The 22,823-nt window shown below is 37.7% G+C and overlaps 2 protein-coding genes across 11 annotated transcripts in view; one reads left to right on the top strand and one right to left on the bottom strand.

Moving 5' to 3' along the window:
* The window catches only part of AGL (amylo-alpha-1,6-glucosidase and 4-alpha-glucanotransferase), a 40,070-nt gene extending 18,705 nt beyond the window's left edge, over positions 1-21,365 (bottom strand). The window contains exons 1-21 of one of the 9 annotated variants that reach the window (XM_075156384.1): positions 20,707-21,363; positions 20,446-20,607; positions 17,736-17,946; positions 16,666-16,832; positions 16,006-16,209; positions 11,091-11,272; positions 10,732-10,843; positions 10,306-10,426; positions 10,021-10,123; positions 9,833-9,930; positions 9,112-9,251; positions 6,474-6,661; positions 4,792-4,915; positions 4,047-4,210; positions 3,395-3,496; positions 2,982-3,134; positions 2,751-2,901; positions 1,456-1,580; positions 1,233-1,345; positions 972-1,106; positions 328-458 (exon numbers count right to left, since the gene is read on the bottom strand). In XM_075156384.1, the coding sequence (XP_075012485.1) occupies positions 328-458; positions 972-1,106; positions 1,233-1,345; positions 1,456-1,580; positions 2,751-2,901; positions 2,982-3,134; positions 3,395-3,496; positions 4,047-4,210; positions 4,792-4,915; positions 6,474-6,661; positions 9,112-9,251; positions 9,833-9,930; positions 10,021-10,123; positions 10,306-10,426; positions 10,732-10,843; positions 11,091-11,272; positions 16,006-16,209; positions 16,666-16,832; positions 17,736-17,946; positions 20,446-20,527 (2,806 nt within the window). In that variant the 5' untranslated portion in view covers positions 20,528-20,607; positions 20,707-21,363. Of the gene's footprint in view, positions 1-327; positions 459-971; positions 1,107-1,232; positions 1,346-1,455; positions 1,581-2,750; positions 2,902-2,981; positions 3,135-3,394; positions 3,497-4,046; positions 4,211-4,791; positions 4,916-5,279; positions 5,404-6,473; positions 6,662-9,111; positions 9,252-9,832; positions 9,931-10,020; positions 10,124-10,305; positions 10,427-10,731; positions 10,844-11,090; positions 11,277-16,005; positions 16,210-16,665; positions 16,833-17,735; positions 17,947-18,635; positions 18,734-20,445 lie in introns of those variants that run through there. The other 8 variants (XM_075156383.1, XM_075156385.1, XR_012674517.1 and 5 more) reach the window with 8 other exon arrangements.
* Positions 21,366-21,499: 134 nt separating this feature from the next.
* The window catches only part of FRRS1 (ferric chelate reductase 1), a 99,197-nt gene continuing 97,873 nt past the window's right edge, over positions 21,500-22,823 (top strand). The window contains exons 1-2 of one of the 2 annotated variants that reach the window (XM_075156368.1): positions 21,500-22,078; positions 22,197-22,273. The gene's annotated coding sequence lies outside the window, so the exon portion shown is untranslated. The remainder of the gene's footprint in view (positions 22,079-22,196; positions 22,274-22,823) is intronic. The other variant, XM_075156373.1, reaches the window with a different exon arrangement.

Genomic DNA, 22,823 nt, shown 5'->3' with positions numbered 1-22,823 from the left:
ATGCCTAGGGTTTAATTAATGAGACTTTTCACTGGAGGTATATGTATTTTCTTTTTATTTTAAAAGCAAGGGCATTGGTGTTAAAACACATATTGAAACTTAATTTTGCAGCCCAGAGTATCGAGAAAGAGGCTTCTTGTTTAGTACGTGATTTCCTGGGTACAACCCTGATTAGTAGCATGGTCAAGCAGAAAAACACCTTACTGGTTTTTATCCAAACAATGGATAAAATACTTAGCCATAAAATAGCATTAAGGTATGATCTAGATTTAGGCAGCTCTATTTTACTTTTTTTCTTGACAGAAAAAAGAATGCTGAAACTATTACCTTGGAGGCCTGCATACTTCAGCGGTGACCAGTTTGGTATATTGTAACAACCTCCACCATCTTCTTGTTCTTCTGCCTCACACCTATACAGTACTTGATTTAGGTCAGCCAAAGTTAGTTTAGATGCAATACTGAAAAAACAGTGGAGAGAAAAAAAATTCCAAACCCAAAAGCAACATTAGTAGGGAAACAAAGAAAAGATTTCACAAACAATTCTAGTTTCAGACTTACATTAAAATAATTAAATATATACAACTCTCTCACCACTTAATCTTGGAAATTAAGAGCCTGATTTTTCAGATGTTTGAGATGTTCTCTCAGATGTTTTGGTATTTATTTAGGAACGCAGTATTAAGTACAAACCCCGAACAGTCATACCCCAATACTGACAAGCACTCCATGTTAGTAAGTCTACTTTAAGCAGCAGTTACACAGAATGTGAGCAAAAGAGCCTGGGAAGTTTTTAAGTATTAACCTGCTTAGCATTATACATACAAAAAGAATATCTCAGTTTTCATTGCACTCTGACAATCCAAATCCATCAGTAGTAAAAAAAAAAAAAATCCTCACTAAGTTTACAGACTGTTCTTCACTCCCACTGCAGCTCTCTCGGCTCTACTTCAGAAATTTAGAAGAATACTCACGAAGAAAATAACGTTTTTAATATAGGTGCTGAATGATCATCAGGAAGACTTCCAGATTTAAAATGAGGGCTGAACTGGATCAAATGATTGCGGAGTACACCAACAGCCTCTTGTGCCTTTGGGTCAAGACTAACTCTGTAAATATGAATGTATAACTTGTTGAAATGTAGCAGTTAAAATAACTATTCCCAAGTTTCAAAACAAAGAATCCTATCATTCTATTTTAACTAACACAGCCATTTGGCAATTGCAATAACATACCTGAATACTATTACACTTCCTGGTGTTAATTTTTCAAATTCTATTTCTTGAACAAATTCATTTGGCCCTTTTATGGCAGTTCCAGCTTGCTTTATAATTTTACTGTCTTTAATCTTAGAAAAGAAAACACATTTGCAACTCAAAGTCAATGTCTTTTTTCTAATATAAAATATCACAAATTACAAAATATTACATCAGAACATGGGTGAAGGAGGCTAATTACCTGGATATGCTCTCTGAGTTCCATTGTGAAATTAGGCAATCCATTTATAAAACGTTCGTCTTTTTTGTAAGGATTAGCATTTCTCTCAATAGTTCTAGCCTCAAATACTACTTCTTCTATTTTTCCTAAGAAAAATTAAATTGTATTGTAGCTGTTAAGATACTTTTAATTTAAAGTGATTCTTTTGAAAACATGAAGCAAAACCTAAAACTAAAAATCTAAATATTCAAAATACAAGTCTCAGTTGTATAGCTAAAGAACAACCAAACATGACAAAACATGTGGGGAAGTGTTTTAAATATACTATAAACATTCATTACATATTCATTGATTGTATTGTATTTAAAACTGAAATTTTTTTATTTTATAATAAATTAACCATAAAAATCAGACAACAATTAGTGAATTATAACCTGTCTTTTATTGGTCACCAGCTCTGTTAGTTACCTTATTATCTTTTAGGAGACTGTATTAGATTGGTTTCCAAACTGCAACTACAGTTGGTTTATCTTAAAAGTGTAACAACTTATATTAATATTCAAATATTCTAATTTTCTCTGTCCTTTCAGTAATCTACAAACTAAGGTATACAAGTCTTGCAGCCATTTGCAAATGTCTTAACATATAATGTGACTGACTTTAAACCAGGCACACACACACACTCAAAGAACTGAGTATACTTAAAAAACCAGTCCGGAAAGCTTCTCTTCAGAAATATGGCCAGGTAATGTGTAGAAGTCATTATACTTTGCTACTATTAAGTATAGTAAATACTTTGCATATTTAATTAATATTATGTATGTATTAACTATATATTATCTTTATATTAACTTAAGCATGTTGTTTCTTATTAAGATGTATTTTAAAGCCACGAGAACAGTCGTATATAAGAAAGCTGAACAGCAATGACATCAACAAATATAAGATTTTAGCCTTTTTCCCCAGTATAACACTTAATAAATAGTAATCCCCACCCCACCCCGTACAATTAACCATCTTGCTGTTAACTGTTTCTTACTCGTTCACAAACAAGACAGTAAATAAAACCACACCCTCATGGGGAGCTTATAGCAGGAAGTGTACTCAATATGAATGCCTTTGAAAACCCTAAGCAAGTTAAGTTTGTTATTGTTTCTTTAACCACTTTTGGTGCATGCATGTTAGTACATCTAAAAGGAGTTTTATATACTGAAAACTCTCATATTGATTCCATGTGTTCGAAGTTTAAAAGTATGGAATTAGAATAACTTGAATTTTTTGTACACCTGCCATCTCTTGAAAAGAAATCTGATTACCTGGGATACACATTTCAGGTACTTCATTACTGTAGAAGGAAGTTTTAGGATCCCTGAAAGCAGTTCGACTTACAGCCACAACAGATTGGTGTGTGTTAGGACAATGTCTTGTCACAGCCACTATATCTTCATCAACTTGATCTACATACACCTAGAAAAGACATACCATTGCAACTGTGCTCACTCACTACATAAATATGAAGAAATCGCAATGTTACCCTCACTTCTTGCCTGATTAAAGCCTTTAGCCCCCAGCTCCTGATGCAACCTGTTTATGGCCAGCCTTCCTGCTAGAATTCCTGTTTGGAAATTAACTTCACCAGAAGACAGGTATGCTGCTGGATTCCATTTTGCATAAAACCTCTCTTCAGATACTACAGAGATCTGTAAAGAAATTAAGATTTAAGCAAATATCAACTGCTCTGAAAAAAAACCAACCAAACAAAAAACCAAAAACCAGCTGGAGGTCTCAACTATATAATCACTTCAAGTTTCATAGGAAATTGGACAATCTGAAGTAATGCCAGCTAGTAAACTGCTTGGAATGTCAAATAAACAACGTTAAAATATATGTCCTAGGACAAGAATAAATTTTTAAAATACATTTTTAAAAATAACTTAGGAGTTAAACTGTGGACACATACCTGGTGTGGTACTAGTTCATCATAGCCTTTGGTGCTTCCTGTTGCACAGCATGCCATGGAAACAATCATTGCGCTAGGAAGAGCGTCATACGCAGATCGGTGCTACGTTAAAAAATAAATAGGTAATAAATAGTGAAACAAAGACATAATTCATCCCTCCCAATTCAGCATACAGAAGATATACTCAGTTTAACAGAGGAACTGCTAATCACACAATCATCGTTTTCTCAATCACAATAGAATTATTGAAAGAAATCACTAAAAATGCACTAAAAAAAGCAATTTAAGAGAAACGCTCAAAAATCAGCACTCCAATTCCCACCATTCACTCTCATTCTCTCCTGTAAAACAGGAGCTTAGGAGAACAGGTTAACAAGCAAAGACACAACCACTTATAGTAGCTGCAATGAAAGAATCAAAACAGCTCATTAAGTAGCTTTATATAGTTTTTCCCTTGAAAGACAAAATCTTGAATGTCAGAGCAAGTTGTTATAAAATTTTATTCTCTGCATGAAAACTTGAAGATCTGAAACACATTTTTCCTAAATATCGCTCAGGAAAAACATCCAGATTGCCCCAAGCCCTCCCATGGTTCAGAAGTGTCAATTCAGAAATGTAAATGTAAACTTTGGTTTTCCATTTAGGTACTCACCTGAATTGGACATTCATTATCATGTGTAATATCCATAAAGAGTGCATGAGCAATAGCTGGCATCAAAGGCCTCAAACGTGGCTGAACAAAAGAGCCAACAGGTTCACCTCCAAAACGATAAACTAACCTTCCCTCTTCATGGCTATTATACGCAGTCATTGCCTCTAAAGAACAAAATAGGTGTTTGCCTAAGAATAACTACCATAGAGTAAAGCACGCACAAAGACGTTAACGCAGCATTTTACAGTTGTTACATTGGTGTGTTCAATCATTTTAATAATAAAAAAAAATCACATTAGAACTATATTCTCCAATGTGGATACACAACCTTGGAGTATTCTATTTACTATAATATATTAAGGTAGAGAAAGGTAAGGGGGAAAAAAGGGAGAAAAAAGCAGAGATCTGAAACTGTTTCTCATAGGCTTTAAGAAACTCATGCAACAAAAATCAGACATGATGCAGCACTTGCATAACAGAACTGTGCTACAACTTCTTTTTCTCTCGCTAGAATAAGAGTGAAACATTTAACCTTCTCTAAACTAATGCAGGATGTCTTCTCTTATTTTACAGCTAGTACTGTTTTTTTTTCTGAACATCAAAAAAGTCACAATACAAAAACTGTACTTCTGATTACATGGAGTATGAAATTAAAAGTGCATAATCCAGAAGAAACCTTTTCCTTGGAAAAGCACGTCATCTATAATCTCCAATTGGAAAGAGACCACACACACAGCAAGCCTACCTCTTATTAAGGAGGTAATGCCCAGCCTATTCACAAAGATATTGTCCAGTTCCTCATTTCCTGTGAACAGTTCAGCCACTACATACAAATCGGCTCGCAATTTTCTAGCTGTGTCCAGCATGTACTGCAAAAAGCACAGCCAAAAAAGCCACAGAAAGGGGAAAGGTAGATACGAAAAAGGACAAGTTTCAAAGCTAGGCAGGGATTAGACAATAGGAAAATGCCATGCAGCAAAGACAAATAGAAAGCCAAAATTAAGGAACAAAAAAAGTTGTTACACAGAAGAGGACACACAAACAAAAGCAAAATCAAGAATTGGCATACAACACAGGAGAAGTTAAACCGAACATGAAGAAGAAAAGGTAATTGCATAAGCAAAGAACATGAATATGCAAGAAAAATAAAAAAAGCATACCAATGTTAGTTTCATATTAAAAACTCCAAATCATACACGACAATCCTACATAATTTTCAACTGCTTATTGTACCTCTAATCAGGCTGGTAATTCCCAGGCGGTTGACAAAAACATTGTCAATGTACTCACTGCCCGTGAAGAGTTCAGCTATCACATAAAGATTAGGTCTGACTGATCTGGCTGTTGCTAGCATCTCCTATAGATCATAATACATTTTTAATGCAAGACATTCATTGTCAGCAACGTATATGCAATTATTAACATGAATGTTAACCAAACATAAATGAGTGGTCTGTATATGCAGTTCATTAAAAAATATTAACATCAGGTAACATTCATAAAATCATGTTTGTATTTTACAGAGATTGTTTATGGACTGAGTAATTCTAGGAAATTCTCTGAAGACTTTAAGCTAATTACAACTTTGTTTTTAAACAAAATCTTAACTCAAAATGCAAGAACAAAGGTTGGATAAAAGAGATACCTGTTAAGGTAAGAAATCTGAGGAGGACTTCAGTTTAAGCCTCCAAAGTTACCATCCAAAAAATAGCAACAATAAATGAAAGAATGGCAGAGGTTTTGAAATGGCTGCATTTAAGAGCCACTTACAACTTTTGTGTGGGCAAATCAACTTGTTTTACAGAGCTCTTCATAGATTTAGGTAGGCTCTGTAACCAAGATAAGACTAAGCACTAACAAGCTGCACTACTCAAATCTATTTAAAGCTAATTTACTAGGTAAGTACAATTTCTGCATGTAGTCAGCTCCATGGTAAACAATAAGCACTAATCTTAGCAATAAGCCTGACAGACTAAACTTTCTGCAGGTGTTCTTTACCAACTTTTAAATTCTGGGAAGTAAAACACTTCCTGTTTAATTCAGCAATAGCAAAATATATATGGCAAAGAAACACTAAGACTTTCAACCAAGACTTGGCAATGACCCCAGCTAAAACTGACATACAGGATACTGGCAGTCATTGCACTAAGTCCATAGCTACGCAAGGGAAAAGTTAGCCAGGTCCATTTGCATCCACAATATTTCAGCTAAAGTGGAGAATTAAATGATACAATAGCTACATCACTCTAGTAACTGTTTAAAGTAGCTGAAACTGTATCTAAACATCACCAGTCAAGAAACTTTGCTTATGCTGTGAGGAAGATTCACTCACACCTGAACTCTGCCATGTAGATTCTGCAGATTTTGTAGCAAGAGCGCGGGACTTATTTCACAGACAGAAGCTGCTTTATAATAAATTTTGCGTACCTCAGCTACATGAATAGGTGTTGAGTGACAGTTGTCAAGACGAACACCATGGAAATATTTGGCAGTGATTTCAGTGTATTTTTTCATATGTGCCCAGAGGTATGGGCAGTCTTCAGGTTTATTACCATAACGCAGTTTCACACTGTCTCCCCAACAAATAAGCTCTCTTCTCAAGTAAACATTTGAACCTGTAAGGGAAATAAATTCACTGTAGTGTATATATATGTAGTACAGAATGTGCACCAAAATGAAAGTGTGGTATATAATTTTCTACTGCTGAAGAGCAGAACACTGTGATGAAGAGTAAAAATTCTAACAATAACCGTATCAACTCAAAATCTATATACCCTACACTGATGTATAATTTCAGACTACTCCAAGGGAGTATTTAACTTCTATAGTGATACTGAAATAATTCCTCAGATTGAAATCAAATTCCTTTTATTCTTCAAAGTAGTATTAAAACTGTACTTGAGAAAAAAAAGAAGAAAAAAGCAGCAAACAAATGAACAAAATCAGTAGTTTGGTTGTTTATACTGGCCAAATTCAAAAAAGCATCTCACTGTGTTACCATAGACTGCCACAGCCACAATTAAAATTTTACCTTCTGTTAACAGCAGACTGTGATGATGTAAGGCAAATTTCCAAAGTACTTAGGCAGGTAGGTCACTTAAATGGACAATGTCCCTAAATAATTTTTGTGTGTATGAAAATATTTATCCTCCATCTAGTCTAGTTTCATATACTATTTTTTGCCTTCTTTTTGATGCAATCAATAAAAAAAAAAATCTTTAAATCTGAGTTCACCTGTAATATACTTACTGTACAGAATATACTGACGGAGGTTTAACTGTGGCAAAGACTTAAATAATCAGTCATGTCTAAAAAATGTTACTTCTCTCCTATATAAATCACATATTTGACAATGGCAGTAATATAATTTAAAAAACAAACCAACCAACCCACCAAAACCCCACACTATTTGCAACATGTAATATTCAGGCACAATCATGGAATTGTCAATAATCAGACCCCACATAAGAGAAACACAATTATCTTTGAGCCATCAGTCTTCTGAAGGTCTTCACCTCACCTAAGATATTCACCTTATCTAAACCTGATCAAAACATGAACAGGGCCAGGAACACTCAGGATGGGTAAGACGAGGTACTCATTGCTTTCTTCTACTCCTAGGCCAGCTATACCGATGCATCCCCACAGTTATTTTAGTGGTTGAACCTTGAATCAGGTCAGGAAACTTGTGCAGCTGAAAAGCAATCCTGCCTTAGCAAAGAGATTATTTTTCAGCCCGATTAATTTCCTAAGGCTCACATTATGGACACCTAAGTGATTGGACCTACACAATGAAAGACACACAACAAGAGTAAGCAGCTAGTAAGTACAGAGCAGGGATTCTAAGTCACCGCTACTTCCAAAAACATTCACTCAAGCACAGCCTACCTTTTATCTTTACTAATGGCAACATAGCTACATGGACAGAAAAAATGGCTTTCTTTGGATGTATACCATGATTTTTAAGGGCCATTTACAGAACTAGCTGCATTTGTTTTACAATTCCTGTATTTGTGCCTTTATGTATCATCTTTTCACACTGTATTCTCAGTTGAAAGAATGTAGCATAAAACAAAGGTATAACACAAGTATAAAGCACTCAAAAAGCTATAGACGAATTAAGAGAGAAAACTCAGTAATAGAAGTTAGGTATGCTAACTACAGCCAGTGACTGAAGAAAAAAAATACAACAGTCTGCCCAGAAGAAAGGGCAATTAGCTGAAAGGCAACTGAACAAAAACACCCTTGAAACATCTATTATCTTCATCCTTGTGAAGGAGGGGAAAAAAAGTAAATAAAAAGCAGTGAAAGGGCTGTAGATTATTTTGCAGAAATGAAGTGTTTGCTAACTCCAGATCACTCTGAAGTATCAGATTAGCTTTTAAAGCAGACTCAACAAACTCACAGATAGATGTTTTTAATTAGAATTAAACTGGCCTTTGTTTGATTCAGTTTACAAAGCAAATGACTACTCTGAAAACAAGAGTTGTCAACCTTGCTTTATTGAACATCAATCCTGTCCCCAAAGGAGTTAGAATACAATATTTTAGTGCATAGCAAATTCATACCCTGTCTTGCCTTCACAAGTAATCTGCATACTTATTTTGGATTAACTGGGTCATGTCTTGACTGCCTGACTGCCACTCACTGGACCTTTCAAGGATCCAGTTTTTGCTCACTAATGCAGTAAAATACTATCCACCTTTTTATTGCACTAGTTTTCTGCCACACTGTCATTGTCTTATGGAAATGCCAACAAGCAGTGGTGTTGGAACAAAGTAAGCAAAGACAATGACAGAAGTGGGGAGGCAGGATGTCCCCATTTCAGTGGCAGAAAGCTGGTAATTTCCCTCTCAAATCTTGCAAAACTGTATCTCAAATCCCAGTTCTTACAGTTCATCTGTATGCTGAATGGGAAATAAAAGTGCTATAAACTGAGTATCTGTCTACTATTCTGCAGCTTCATAGGAATACATCTAGAAAAAAGACAGCTTAAATAAAATACTTTTTGCTTTGACTAGAATATCAGAAGGTTTATAAGAGGATTCAAAGTTCTTTTACAAACCTGGTTCTGCAAAGTTTCTAAGCGGATCATCTCCCATAACCCAGCCATTATGAGCCATGAAATAACAAGCTTTATCTGGCTGATGTATCATAGTTTCTTCTTCCTCCACAGTCAGCTCTTTGAATGGGTAAGTAAAATACCTATGGAATAGACAGGCAATTAAAAAAAAAAAAAAAAAAAGACAACAAACCCAAACGTTAAGGTAACCTAAGCTGAAATTAATTGTCTTTGAAATTAAAATATCTGCTATGAACTGGCTTGTAGATAGATACAAAAAAACCCCCAGCTGCTAGACTATAAATGATGGGGAGTTTTCTATTTTGTAGCATGTCGTGAAGGAGAAAGGACAGGTGTTGCCACTATCTTGGTGCCAGCTGGTAGTGCAAGATTAAAGCCCTAGACCTTCAGATATACGAGTGGCATCAAGTACATCAAACTTGAAAAGTAAGCCGTCCTAGTTCCACCCCTCTTCCACCTACAAGGGCAATTTGCAATATGTAAGGCTTCGATGTGCTCTGAGTATTGTTTCATGCTCTTTGGTCACATTTGTTTATTACACAGTTATCATTGTTCCTTAAAAAAGACAATAAATTCATTAGGTGGCATTTGTCCATGGGAAAGAAAACATACACTTGTACATATAAATGTGTATTTTTAATGAACGTTGAACTAACTTTCCCTGGATATATTCTAATAGATTCCAAACAAAAAAAAAAATTACCTGGTAACTAAAGGATATTTTCTACTGATAGGACCCAGCTTAGGACCATTGCCAGCCAGTCGTTCATAAACCACAGTCCCCACAAGACAATTGACAGCCTAGAAATAATTAAATTATGCATTATTGAAATGCCTACATTTATTTGCAATTTAAAACGGTTCAGCATTAAAACACAGTAATTCTAAGACCTGCTCTTGATGGTGATTAGTTTGTCGGTATTGTTCAGCATTCAGTTCCTCAATCCTCTTGCGAAACCAGTTACAACATTCTTCTATTGCAGCTGGTCCATTGCTTATCAGGAGGACATTAAAAGCAGAGAACAAGCAGAATAGTTTATTTTTACAACATGCAGTATACATAACTAAAAGGAATGAAAAATTAAATTTTTCTCATCTCTGAAAATAATTTCAGTTATTTCGTTGTGCAAATTTAACTTCACTTGTGATTTTAACTTATGATCAATAATACAATACCTGTGTGGTATGAACGTTGCCAATGCTATATTCATATCTACAGTACAGCCAAATCGTCTATAATCAGGGTCCTGAACTATTTGAAGATGTTGATTTGGATCAGATTTAGTGCTCATTTTGCCTAAGGACAAGATAGAAAAGAGTATTCATAAAGTAAAAATAGGAATTACATTTAAAAGACGTACAACTTTTATAATTCTAGCATAAGCAAGATATGGGCAGATAAAGGCTTTGAAGGTGTGCAAAGTCTTCAAAGACTTTACTAGCCCTCAAGGCATTCTTGTATGCTTAAATCAGCGCAGTAGATTTCTCACATAGCAAAAAAAGGGATTATTTTGATTTCCAGCTTATTGTTAAGTTTACCTATAAGTTTCTTGAACTATAAATATATAATCCACATGCTTCAGCAACATACCCTTCCTTTACCTTGAGTTAGAAGGGTTTTAAATTGCTGCACAGCTTTGTTAACATCCACTTGGAAAAATTCCCACAGTTTAATTTTTGGATATATATCTTCCCAAATTATTTTACGGATACACTGTAAAAATAAAAATTATGTTAGTTAATAACGTTGAAGATTAATATAATTAAGAAAAGCTAAGTGCTCATGTGAATTGTTCAGGAAAAAAAATATTGGGGAGTATAGGGTTATTTCATTAAATATATCTGCAAAGTATACACCATTTTTTTGTGGTGTTGTGCACTTCCACAACCTTAGAAATATTAAAGGTTTATTCAACTATTTATAGTATTCATTAGCTTATACATAGTTCTCACTGACTTACATTCAGGTGAAGATCATTTTCAATCAACGGAGGGATCCCTTTAGTAGTATATTTTCCATCAGCCACCATACAGGTCAAGTGCCACAGAGCTCTATCCAAGACCCAAGCTGGCTTCAGGTGAGGAGAATTTACAAGGTTATAGCCACATTCTGGATGCATCCTGAGCCATTCACTGTTAGTAGCTTACTCAAGAAAGGGAGGGGGGAGGAAAAAAAAAGTAAGTACACAAGCTGAACACTTAGTTGTTTTGTGCAAAGGTCTTAACACCAAGAAGTTAAGGTACTATGGCATGTATACTTAGTTTACATTTCAACTAATGTTTTCCATGCCAATAGAAAATCATGTCTTATGCAAAGGTGTGCATTACTGACAGCCATTTGTTTTGCAACAAATACAGTTGCAGAGACTGCAGAGGAACTTTCTGTTAGTTATATAAAAATATGCAATAGTACCACCAATTCTAAAACACTAAAAAAAAACAAACAACACATTTTTGTTGCTGGAAATACATCAAATAATGCACATGAAATGCTCTTTGTGTGTTGAACCAAGATTTAAGATGGCCAAAGTTGCTTATTTTTTAATATTAAGTTGTTTATTTTTTAATATTCTTAACCCTAGATGATATACACACAGAGCCAGAGAGCAAGAGGGCACACACACCACTCGGAAATAATTAATGAAAAATGTAGTTAAATGGGCTTTTAAGAAAGGATTAGCTGTGACAGTGTTGTGTACCTAATAAGAAGCAGAGTGGTGGGAAGCAATGCCACCGAGTCCTACACAGGAAGATGAGTGCACTGCCTGGTGCATGCAAATGGAACACTAGTTCAGATCAAACACCACACTCTACTGTGTTTATTTTCTAAACTTCCCCCGTAGCATCAACAAGCACCAGAAGATATGCTGAACATTAAGAATTAACCCAGAGAAGGTAAGGAGCCTTCACTAGAAAATGGGTTAATATTCTAATATAGACAGTAGTGTGCATGCAGAAATGTGAGTAAATACATATATAGCAGAGAGAATTTTAATTTTGGAAGTATGACAATGAAGAAAAAAATCATCAAAAGTTAATTTCTTTGCATTTTTGGAACTATCCTAAACAAAGTTTAACTGAAAATAGTTTTCATATAGTCTTTTGAATGAATCTCTGCAATTGAAAAACTAAATGTAAAAAAAAAAAAAGCACAGAGTGCATAAGAAAAACAAAAAAATTTTACTCAGGTTTTACAAGGCTTTTTAAAAAATAATTTTTCATAGAACATGTCTTATTAATCCATTGTTTTAGAAAAGCAGGGAAAAATAGAAGTAGTACTTGACACAAGGGAAAATATATAACAAATTATTATATTGGAAATGTGAAGAAAGAGCCATTAATGTGTCCAAAATTATAACAGAACAATTAACACCTAAAAACCAACTTTGCTTAGTTTAAAGAAGTTCAAACAAAAATGTCAAAGGAAAAGAGCATACTCTCTCAGTCTATAATATGAACAGCTCTTCTGAACACCCTCTTACATTACATCTCAAGACCATAATGAGCATGGCAAAATTCCACGTTTATAAGGTCAAACCATTTGTGGAAATTAAGATCTTCTTGGTTTAAATGCCACCTACAACTATAACCACCATACTTATTTTAAAGTCACAAAAAGCAATAATAAGCTCAGGCTGTCAAAGGCTGTTCTAGGCCAACCAGATTCCCCGCCCTCCCTTTTTTTTTTTTTTAATACATATACTACTTCTGAAAAAAATATTTTTCTCCAAAAAGCAAAACTAGCTTACGCTATTCATCTAGCAAGAACCATGATTTACTATAAAGGACTTTCATGAGTAAATACAATTAATTCTAAAAAGACAATATATCATTTAAATCTAAGGTGTTATCATGCAAAAAAAAAAAAGTCAACAGGCCTTCCACTAATTCTGGTACGGAACAGAATGATATTTTCTGATCAGAAGGTAATTCACAACATAACACCAAAAGAAATCTAATTCTGCAGAAAAAAAATTGCCCAAAACATCACTTGTGATTACATTTGTTACAGCTAAGGAGAAGATACACATAATTATAAATATATGGAAATATTAAGATGAGGAATTACAAAAAACAATTTCTAAAATTCATTGCATTCTTATTTAAGAAAATAATACCACATTTTTCAAAGGACTAATTCATTGTTTATATAAATTAAACACAAACTTAATATTTAGTCGTGATGCCCACTGCCTAAGACTTCTTTTTTTTTTTCTCCCCTTTATAAAGCTGAGAAAAGGTGGTGTTTGATGCGATTAGTCAAGTGCTTGGAAGTAGGATTTACTCAAGTGTTAAATTGCAATTAGACAGTAATAGCCTCTTCTGAAAGATAAAGAAAATATAATTTATTTCAGTTTATTGTATTACTTCATATGATTTATCACAGCCACTGAAAGCTCAGAAAAGAAAAAAAAAACCACAAAAAAACCCTCTCCTTTTCTATCTCCTGGTGAAAAGTAAATGCCAGCGAACACAGTATTTCTTATTTGAGGGTGTTTGACCACCCTGAAGGAAATGGCAGCCCAAAAAGGGCACATCTACCCAGTTACCAGACAGGGTTTGCAAGTTTATCTATGATACTCCTGCTAACACGCCAAAGCTGCATCTATATTTAACATTAGCACATGCATCTACTTTACTTTTAAAGTCAAGCCATAGATGCTAGCTTTCATTAGACATTAACAGAGATGTTAACATCAAAAACTGATTCCCACCGTTCTCTACTGTGCAAGCAGTCTGTTATCCATTCCAGTGTAAAAACCAAACATCTTAGCTTAACTGCTTAATACTGAAAATGAGCTGTCTGACTTCACAACAGGAGCAGAGGGGAAGCATTGCCATTTTTATACAGTGGTCTCAGCCAGAAGGCAGAAACTACCAACAGACACAACCACTGTAAGCTGAGGGCTCATGAGCTGTTAGAATTACCAGCATTAGAGGATTTACTGTGAGATAACTTAAGCTTTTAATGCAGACATGCTGTCGAATTAATAACGATGTGCAAATATCCATAACCTGCTCAAAATAACTGACTATACATTTTGTGTCTTTTATATTCAAATGGGTCTATGAAACATATTGTACAATTAAATCACCCTAATGTGCAGGAATGAACTAATTTAACCACAAGAAATTACTGTTCAATTAAAATACAAAAAAAAAAGAGTAAAGTTAAATTTCCATCTAATCAAGATCCAGACAAAAAGAACCCGAAAAACTAGTTGCCTGTTTTCTTATTTCAAAAGCCCCCAAAATGTTTTACCTTCACAGGCATATACAACATTATTACTTACTCAGACATTTATCAATGTATCTTTCTGCTTATGCTAAATTTGGCATTTAACAAAGTTTGGAGTCAGTTGTAAATCAAGAAGTTTTGATTATAAACAAAGAGTGGAGGGGGAAATTCGGTTTTAAAAGTTTGATACATCAAGTATACCTTGCTTAATGATGTAAGTCAGGACCATGGTCATTTGAATATTTCTACCCTGTTAGAAGACACTTCTAAATATCCTTTCACCACAGTATAAACATTTAGTCATCCAGCCCAATGAAGATTACTTTGAACTCTGAATGTAACCTAAAAAAGTCCTTCTACAAATGTAGCTAAGTAATAATGTGACATTTTTCTTCTCAAATATATTTTGGAGTCTAATAGTTAGTTTAGACTTAGATACTTCTGTCCATAAAAACACTCTCTGTGGTAGTATGCAAATATACACAGTAAAAAGATGACAGGATCTCAAGCACGCATGAAACTGGACTTCTAGTTGGTAAAGTGCAAGAAATTTTTTATCCAAAATTGGGAGAATGTTTAAAAGCCCAACTCCGTATGACACATAGCCAATAACTATACTTAGTAACTTTTCAACAAACAGATAGGACAAACAACAGGGCCCACATTGCATTGCAGACTGACTGGATAGGAATGTTTGGCAGCAGTCAACACCAAAGAACTAAAGCAAATAAAGCTTGAAATTCACAGATATCTGTGGTTAGGGTTTTTTTAAGCCTCAAAGGACTGTAACAACAACATACAGAATCATTTGTTGCACTCTCTGCTGTAAGAATGTTAATTATTGTGATCTTTAGAATTACAGCATAAGAAGAAAACTGCATTATAAACATAACCAAAGTAAACTCATTATCCAAATAATCAGCAAACTTACAAATTATGAAGTACTATAATTTAAATTTCATCAGATCATACTGAAGAAAACCCACTGTCCCTCTCTGCACAACGGACAACTTTAGCTATGAAAAGCAATTAAGAGAAGTAAAGCCTTCAATGCATTGGCATATCTATGCTTAAAAAACCCCCACCTCAAACACAAAGCTATCTCTTTTTTTTTTCCCCCCTTTCCCCTCAGACTGAGCTGCAACATTTCCTCCATTGCTTAATCCTAGCCTCTTGTCCCTATTCTGTCTGTTGTCCGCATTTTAGATCGAAATTAGAGAAGTTACTTTGAAACAGCTACAAGAATAATACCCTGTTTAACAAGAAAGTACTCAGTTAATGTTCACCAAATAATTCATAATGCAGATTTCATTCATTTATGTGGGAGCTGCACACCGCAGACCATAAAAATAAGCATATTATAAAAACACAGACACAAGCACAGTTCATTAATTCTCCCTAGGAAGAGCTCTATTCATTCTTTCAGTAACAATACGAAATTCTTTTACATCTGTTATGGAGACATATCAGTTATAATTGTAAAGAGTTGTCCTGGATTTGAGAGATTCAAAGACAGAGACAACCAAGTTGCTTAAAACAGCTACTAGAAGATGGGTTCAAGGGGGGAAAGTTAAGGGAAATAATGAAATAATGAAATTATAGGACAATCTGGTTAATAATACACACAAAAATCATACCAGTATGATTGTAGACTACATCTGTGATGCAAAGCATATTCCATTCATTTTTCAATTTTTCCACAAGAGCTCCTATATCACTCCAAGTGCACTTTTTATTATGGCTTGAAAATTCAGGATTTACTTCTAACTGATCAGCCAGTGAATAACATGATCTAGACAGTCCAAGCTTCTGCAGTGGTGTAAAATGAATCATGTTGTAACCTACATAATAAGAAGTGATTCATTTAATAAGAAAAACAAATTTCAGTCAAAGTTAATTGAAAGAAGCATAATAAGTTAGTTATAACTTGTACTTAAAGCTAGTGTTTGGAATAACCAGTGCAAATGAATCTGAGTCTTCTCCCTGAAATTTTACATAACACAAGCTTTAAAAAAACCCCACCCTGTCAGTTCTACAAACTTCCAAGTCTATCTGAAATCAAAACAATAAACCAAAAGTGGTTTCCTGTATCAGGAAATCCCTGAATATTTTCACCTCTGCAAATATTTCAATAATTTCACTGACTTAATCTGATAACTAAATTGAATCTAGTGGAAAACATTTAGTCTACAAACTAAAGAATAAATGAGCTGTTTACACAAAGGCTCTTCAGCGTAACCTTGTTTTTTGATCATAAGACAAAAACATGTACTCTTTAATATGTGTATTGGCATTACCTGTTTCTTTTGCAACTTTGAGCCTATCTTCCCATTCATGAAACGGTCCCAGACACTTAGCGAGGAACGTCTGGAGTGTAACACAATCCAAAGGTAACACATGATTATCAGCTCCAACATGCAAAATAGGATCCACAACTATGTAACCTCCACCACTTTTTTCATTTCTAGGAAAAATTAATTTTCATTATATAGTAAACACTGATTGTACCAGTCAGTTTCAGAAAGAGAGTCCAACAAGCACAGCTATTTCAAAAACAGTAGCCCAGTACAGTGGTTGGGGGGAGGTGGGGAACAGGATTGCAGGGCACCTGAAGAAAATAGGAAACACTGAAAAGATATTAATCTCTTAGGCATCATCTCTCTACTGGCCTTACGCCATTACAAGAATACAATTGGGATACAGAGCTTTAAACTCTTTGCAAAAGTGAGATACCTTTGTTATTTTCTGAGACAGAGTACTGGTTCCTCCTTTTAGGATAGGGACAGAAACAAAGCAAGCATAACTGCCCAACTTTTATACAAAGAACTCCACTTGGAGCACCATCCTTGGTAAGAGACCGAAGCTAAAAGCCCTTTTAAGTCTGAGGGAATTTAACCATCCATTTTCCAGAAACTCAGAATACCAGACTACAATCATTACAGATACTGGCATTCTCCTCTGCACTTGTCCTGTTGAAACAAAGGAGGAAGTAAAGAATGCCAGAACCTCTGTGCTAGAAAGATAGAAAACAACCTTCAAAGTCAATGAAGAAAGTACAAATTCATCATTCTGATACTTAGAATGCTGACGACTTTGAAAAATCGTAAAAACGACTTGCCTTTCCATCAATTACAGAAAACTGATCAACTTTGTTCTGTGTATTCTCCAGCATATCTTTGCATCAGAAAGTATTAGACAACTACCACAGCTACTGTCTTTCATTAGCAGATTCAGACAGGCCCCATGGTTGCATTTTGAAAAATGCATGGAAGAAAAATGTTTTTATTCTTAACAGTGATTTCCTCAGGTTAAAACGTAGACCAAGGGAGCAGACTGCATTTGGCTGTAAGTATAAAATTTCACTTACCCAAGACTGAAATAGTACTGGTATGACCCAGAAATTTGGAGATCCAGCTTGCAGTATTTGTCAGAGTCATCTTCTTTTCCTGTGGGATTGTGCCACAATAGTGTCCTGAACTTGTGGCGATCAAATACTTCTCCAGAAGCTGGATAATTTGTGTACACGGTAACGGGCTTGCCTTGAAGAGTCGGGCCCAATCGGAACTGTAGTTCAAAACCTCAAGAAAAAAAGATCAAATCACTTTATCAGGATATTTCTATTCTGTAATTACAAATCATAATTTGATATTATGTTAAGAAGAAAGTGCACCAACATATCTGCCAAGAATTTCAGCAGAATGGTATATTTCTACAGCACCATCTCTCCCCACTTTCCTAACGTTGTTCTTTGCATATTTTACATATAGTCCTTTTCTTTTACTTGTATGCCACTATTTATCTACTTTCCAATTTTTTCCTCTCTGCTATATAAAAAGTCTTAAAAACAAAATACAGCAAAACATTATGATCATCAGACTACATGCAATTTTATGCAGATTTTGGTTTATGTAGTATTTAAGTATCTAGGTTTAGCAAGTTATATATTAACCTGACCCATGAAAACGTCTGAAAAAAAATTAGGAACACATTTCAAAACAGAAAATATTTCAAATCCCTTCATTCACCCTTGAGGGTTCACTAAACAACGCTAAATTCCTTATGCTTTTAACTGTAAAATGGTATATACTCGTGTGAAATCTACAATGTACAAACAAATTGTTAAACTTTCAGAGAGCTCAACAAATCAAAGTGAGTTTTGTATATGTGCTGCAGGTCACACACACATAGAAAGAGCTGTATTTAGGCTTAAGATACCCATGATAACGAGAACAAAATTAAGTTAAAATATTTGGACCTAAAACCGTACCATAGTCTGTTCAGTTGGATATGAAAAATTCAGTTTAGTCAACAGGTTTCAGAATAGGTTTCCACTTGCAGGTATGAGGGCCACCATCATGTGCATGGCTAATTACAGGGTCCTTTCAAGTGACTGAAACAGGTATAAGTGCTTGCAAAGTAACTTTTACTAAATTACATGCCAGTTACATAGTTAACTGTAGTAACACACTAACCCCTAGCAGTCTACAAAATTGGGAGTAAAAGAAACCTGAGTATTTGTAAAAAGAGAAAGTTATTAATACACAGAATTAGAAAGTGTAAAAAAACCTGAACAACCGCAAGTTCCAGTATCTTAAGTTGAAAAAAAGCCACTTGCTTATTACGTAGAATTATGGGGACTCTAATATCAGAATTAAATGTCTGAATACATTTAAATGCAAGTCTCACCAAGCTCGCAGTTTCTCTTATTAACATAATCACCACTGCACCAAAACCACCATGTAAATCAGTGGTGTTAGGATCTGAATGTCTGTCAGGTAAAATGAGGCTCATCTGATTGGGGAAAAAAAAAAAATCTTACATGAAAAAATTCACTTTTGGAAGGTTAAATACACTCTCCCCAGTACTGTCCTGATATTTTATTACAGGGATTACTAAAATTAGAGCCCAGGGATATATGCCATTGATATCTTATTTCCTGTAACAGTTATACTAACATCAGGAATGCTGTGCTCAAAATTAGCTATGCCCTCTCAGAGACTGCTATCAGCAGAGGCACTTTGAATGTTTGATAGCCATGCACTTCTGTGTGACTCCTTCCAACAAAATTTATACAGCTGGAAGGATGAGTTAATAATGGAGGTTATGGTCAACTCCGCACTTCTTCACTACTGACATTTTCTTAGATTACACTGCCAGAAAATTTTTAAATCAACACAGTTGAAGAGAATCTTGCTCCTCTACTAAACCACTTCGATATTAGGTTCCTAGATCAATAACATAAAATAATAAAACCCACAAAATTTCATGAGTAACAAAAATTGCTGCATCATTAAAAATGGTTTCTAAAGACAGTGGCTTTAGTTTTATAGTCTGAATTTGCTGACAAGCATAATAGTGGACCAATTAGTGGGGTGGTTATTTGTTTGGTTTGTTTTTTCGGGTGTTGGGGTTTTTTTTGCAAATAAACTTAAGAACACTTTCAGAGAAAAATAATGTCAAGTTCTTAGAAGTATGCAGCCAGAATACTAATCTAGCACAGCTGTAAGAAATCTGACAGGCAAGGTAAGATTTAGGAGGAGCTAAAGATCCCATATGCTGAAACATTACCTCAGACTTTGCAAAATGTTAGCATTACTGATATATTTCAAAATTATAATATTCAAAATGGGGTGTTGCATAACACATTGCAGATGAATACTAGAGAGCTTGACTTATAAGGACTTTTTCAGGTCACTAAAGTACAGGTTATAAAAAGAGAGGTCCTGCCCTGCAGGGCCTGTCTAAAAAATGCTTCGCGCTTCATTCCCATGAAGACTGACGGCTCCTACCCGATTTGCTCATCATTTTCATCAAGTTTTATGAGCCAGACCGAACTGCAACTGGAGCCCATAGAGCTCTGCAGTGGAAGCAAGCATGTCAGAAATTGTTTCATATTAAAACAGGAAAAAAGTTAAAAAGAAAAAAAGAGACCACCACCGCAGGCTGGGCTCCCTTTCCAATGCTGCCCGAAGGATGTGGCGAGCTCCCGGCCATTTCCCTCTCACCCGGCCCCAAGGGCTCCCCGCCGAGCAGGAGGAGGAGGTTGAGGAGGCCGCAGCCCGCCGCCCCCGACCTACCTTGCTCCAGCCTGAAGAGGGTCTTGTCCAGCTTCTCCATCTCGCTGAGGTGCAGCAGCCGCGTCTCCTTACCGCTCGGCATGGCTGCAGCCGCCTGCCCGCTGCCCGCAGCCGTGCTCCTCCCGCGCCAGGGGACTCACTTCGGGGAGAGAAAAGCGAGCCCTGCCGTAAGGGAACACAGACAAAAACCCACAGGTCAGCGGCGACCCCCGGGAGGACGGCGGCCGTTTGGGAACGCCTCACGCCGCCGGTCTCGCTTACATGTTCCCCAGCCGCAGGAGAGAGAGGAGACGATGTGCGGCAGGGCAGCCAGGAGGGGGAGGAAGGTATGAGGGAGCTGTCAGGAGGCACCCAGCCCTCCCCTGGCCGGGGACGGCCGCCGGCAGCACCCCAGAGCAGCTCCCCGTCCCACAGCGCGGCCCGGCCCGCAGCCAGAGCCGCGGAGCTGCCCCCGGCCCGAGCCGCCCCCGGGGGCGGGGGGAGCCTGACACCTGTCACTGTCCCCGCGCGCCCCGGTGCTGCCGGGAGTCACCGCCAGGCCCCCTATCACCGGCCTGCCTCTGTGGGAAGCGGTGCCCGCCTCAGCCGTCCCACCATACTCACGAGCGGGCCCGGAGAGCGGCGGAGGCGCAGCTCCGCGCTGAGGGCGACGGCTGCCGAGGCCGAGCAGAGCCGGGGCGGGGCGGGGGCTGGAGCAGCCCGTCCGCCCTCGCCTGCTGCGGCAGCCCCGGGCTGGCCGGGCGGGCAGTCAGTCACGCACCCGCCAGCAGCCGCGACAGACTCAGCGGCACCGCTTTTTTCCTCCCCTTTTCTTGCTTTTTTTGAAACAAACTTTATTGGTTCCGCCGCGGCCGCGCAGGGAGACGGGCGGCGCCGCCGGAGCTCCCGCGAGAGCGCAGGGCCCGCCCCGGCGGCTCTGCGGGGTGGCCGGGCCCGGCCGGGCCAGGCTGGGTCTGCCCCGCCCCTCCCCTCTCCGCCCCGCCCCTGCCGGGCCTGGCCTGGCCTGCCCCGCCCCTCTCCTCTCCGCCCCGCCCCGCCCCGGGAAGCACAGCCTGAGGCGAGAGGTTACCTCAGAAGCGACCGCCCTCCCCGGGTGTGTTGCGGGCGCGGGCGGGCTGAGCGCTTCCCGAGTCCGGGCCCCGGAGCACCTCAGGGCTTTCGGGGAGCGCAACGTGGTGGTGCCTGATGTTCCGCCCCTGCGTTCACAGCCGTAGCCCCCACCAGCGCCTTTCACACGGCTTGTGCGTACCGGCACAAGAGATCGCTCACCGAGGGGGCTCAGGCACCTGGAACTAAAGCTCTGTGTGATTTAACAGGCATTCCGCTGAGGAAAATGTGACTTCGCAGGCTGCCTGGAGTACCTGGCTGACGCCTTTGGGCCCAGCCGCCCCTTGCTGTGATGGAAGCGCCGGTCCGCGGGGCTTCCTCCGCGTTCCCGCCCTGCCGCCTCAGGGGCCGGCGCGGGCAGGAGCCCGCTGCCTCCCGCCGCGTCGCGGGCACACAGCGGCCAGGCAGCCGGCTCCTTTCTGATAGGCTGCGCTGTAGAAAAAACATGATGTCAGTTAGGTTTTAGGTGCTATATATAGTATGGGGACAAGACTACAAACTTCGGGGATGTGTCTTTGACCAAGAGGTAAGGTGGTTTAAAAAAAAAACAAAAAAACCCAAACCCACCACTTGGTGGGTTTTGAAGACTACTGTCATCTGAACCGCTGTCACCAGACAGCCCTTACCATTGCTTTATATTGCAGAATACAGAACCTGGGATAGTTGCTCCGAAATCATTAACTGCACCCCACTGTAAAGGTCAACCTTGCAGCTTTGGAAGGTCAGTCTATTTTTATTGCTTAGAACTACCTTAAAAAAATACTGTGCTTCTCAATTTACAGTCACTATGTTATACTGTTGTGTTTTTTTTTTTTTCTTTTCAAAGATGGCATATTTTGTGGAATTGGGAGGAGTCTGCAAAACAATTTAGACTTAACCATTTATTTCCAGTCATCCCATGTATACCCTTGTAACTGTGTCTTACTGCAATGTGTTCATACAATTATGATGCATTTAGGGGCAGTCCAAAGAGCTTGATATTCATGGAAACACCTCCACCCATTTCAAACTGAGTTTGTTACCTTTTGGTAGCTAATTTTTTTCTTTCCCCCTTCATCTGCTCCTCCCTCTGAACCTTTTAAGAAATCTGTTTGTTCCTCATTACAGGTCACATTTTTTGGTATTGTTGAGAAAGGCTTTCACGTTGGTGTAAGTGAATATGTCAACTTTTATGCCCCCTGACAATATTAGGATCCCTAGACAGTCTGGGGGAAAATTCCTAGTAAGAAAGCCCCTCTGTGTGTTTGTGCAGTTCCCCTAACATGCACCTC

This window comes from Calonectris borealis, chromosome 8 (assembly GCF_964195595.1).
Source record: "Calonectris borealis chromosome 8, bCalBor7.hap1.2, whole genome shotgun sequence".
Lineage (NCBI taxonomy): Eukaryota > Metazoa > Chordata > Aves > Procellariiformes > Procellariidae > Calonectris > Calonectris borealis.
Note: the sequence above shows the minus strand (reverse complement) of the source record. Positions and strands in the feature narration are given on the sequence as shown.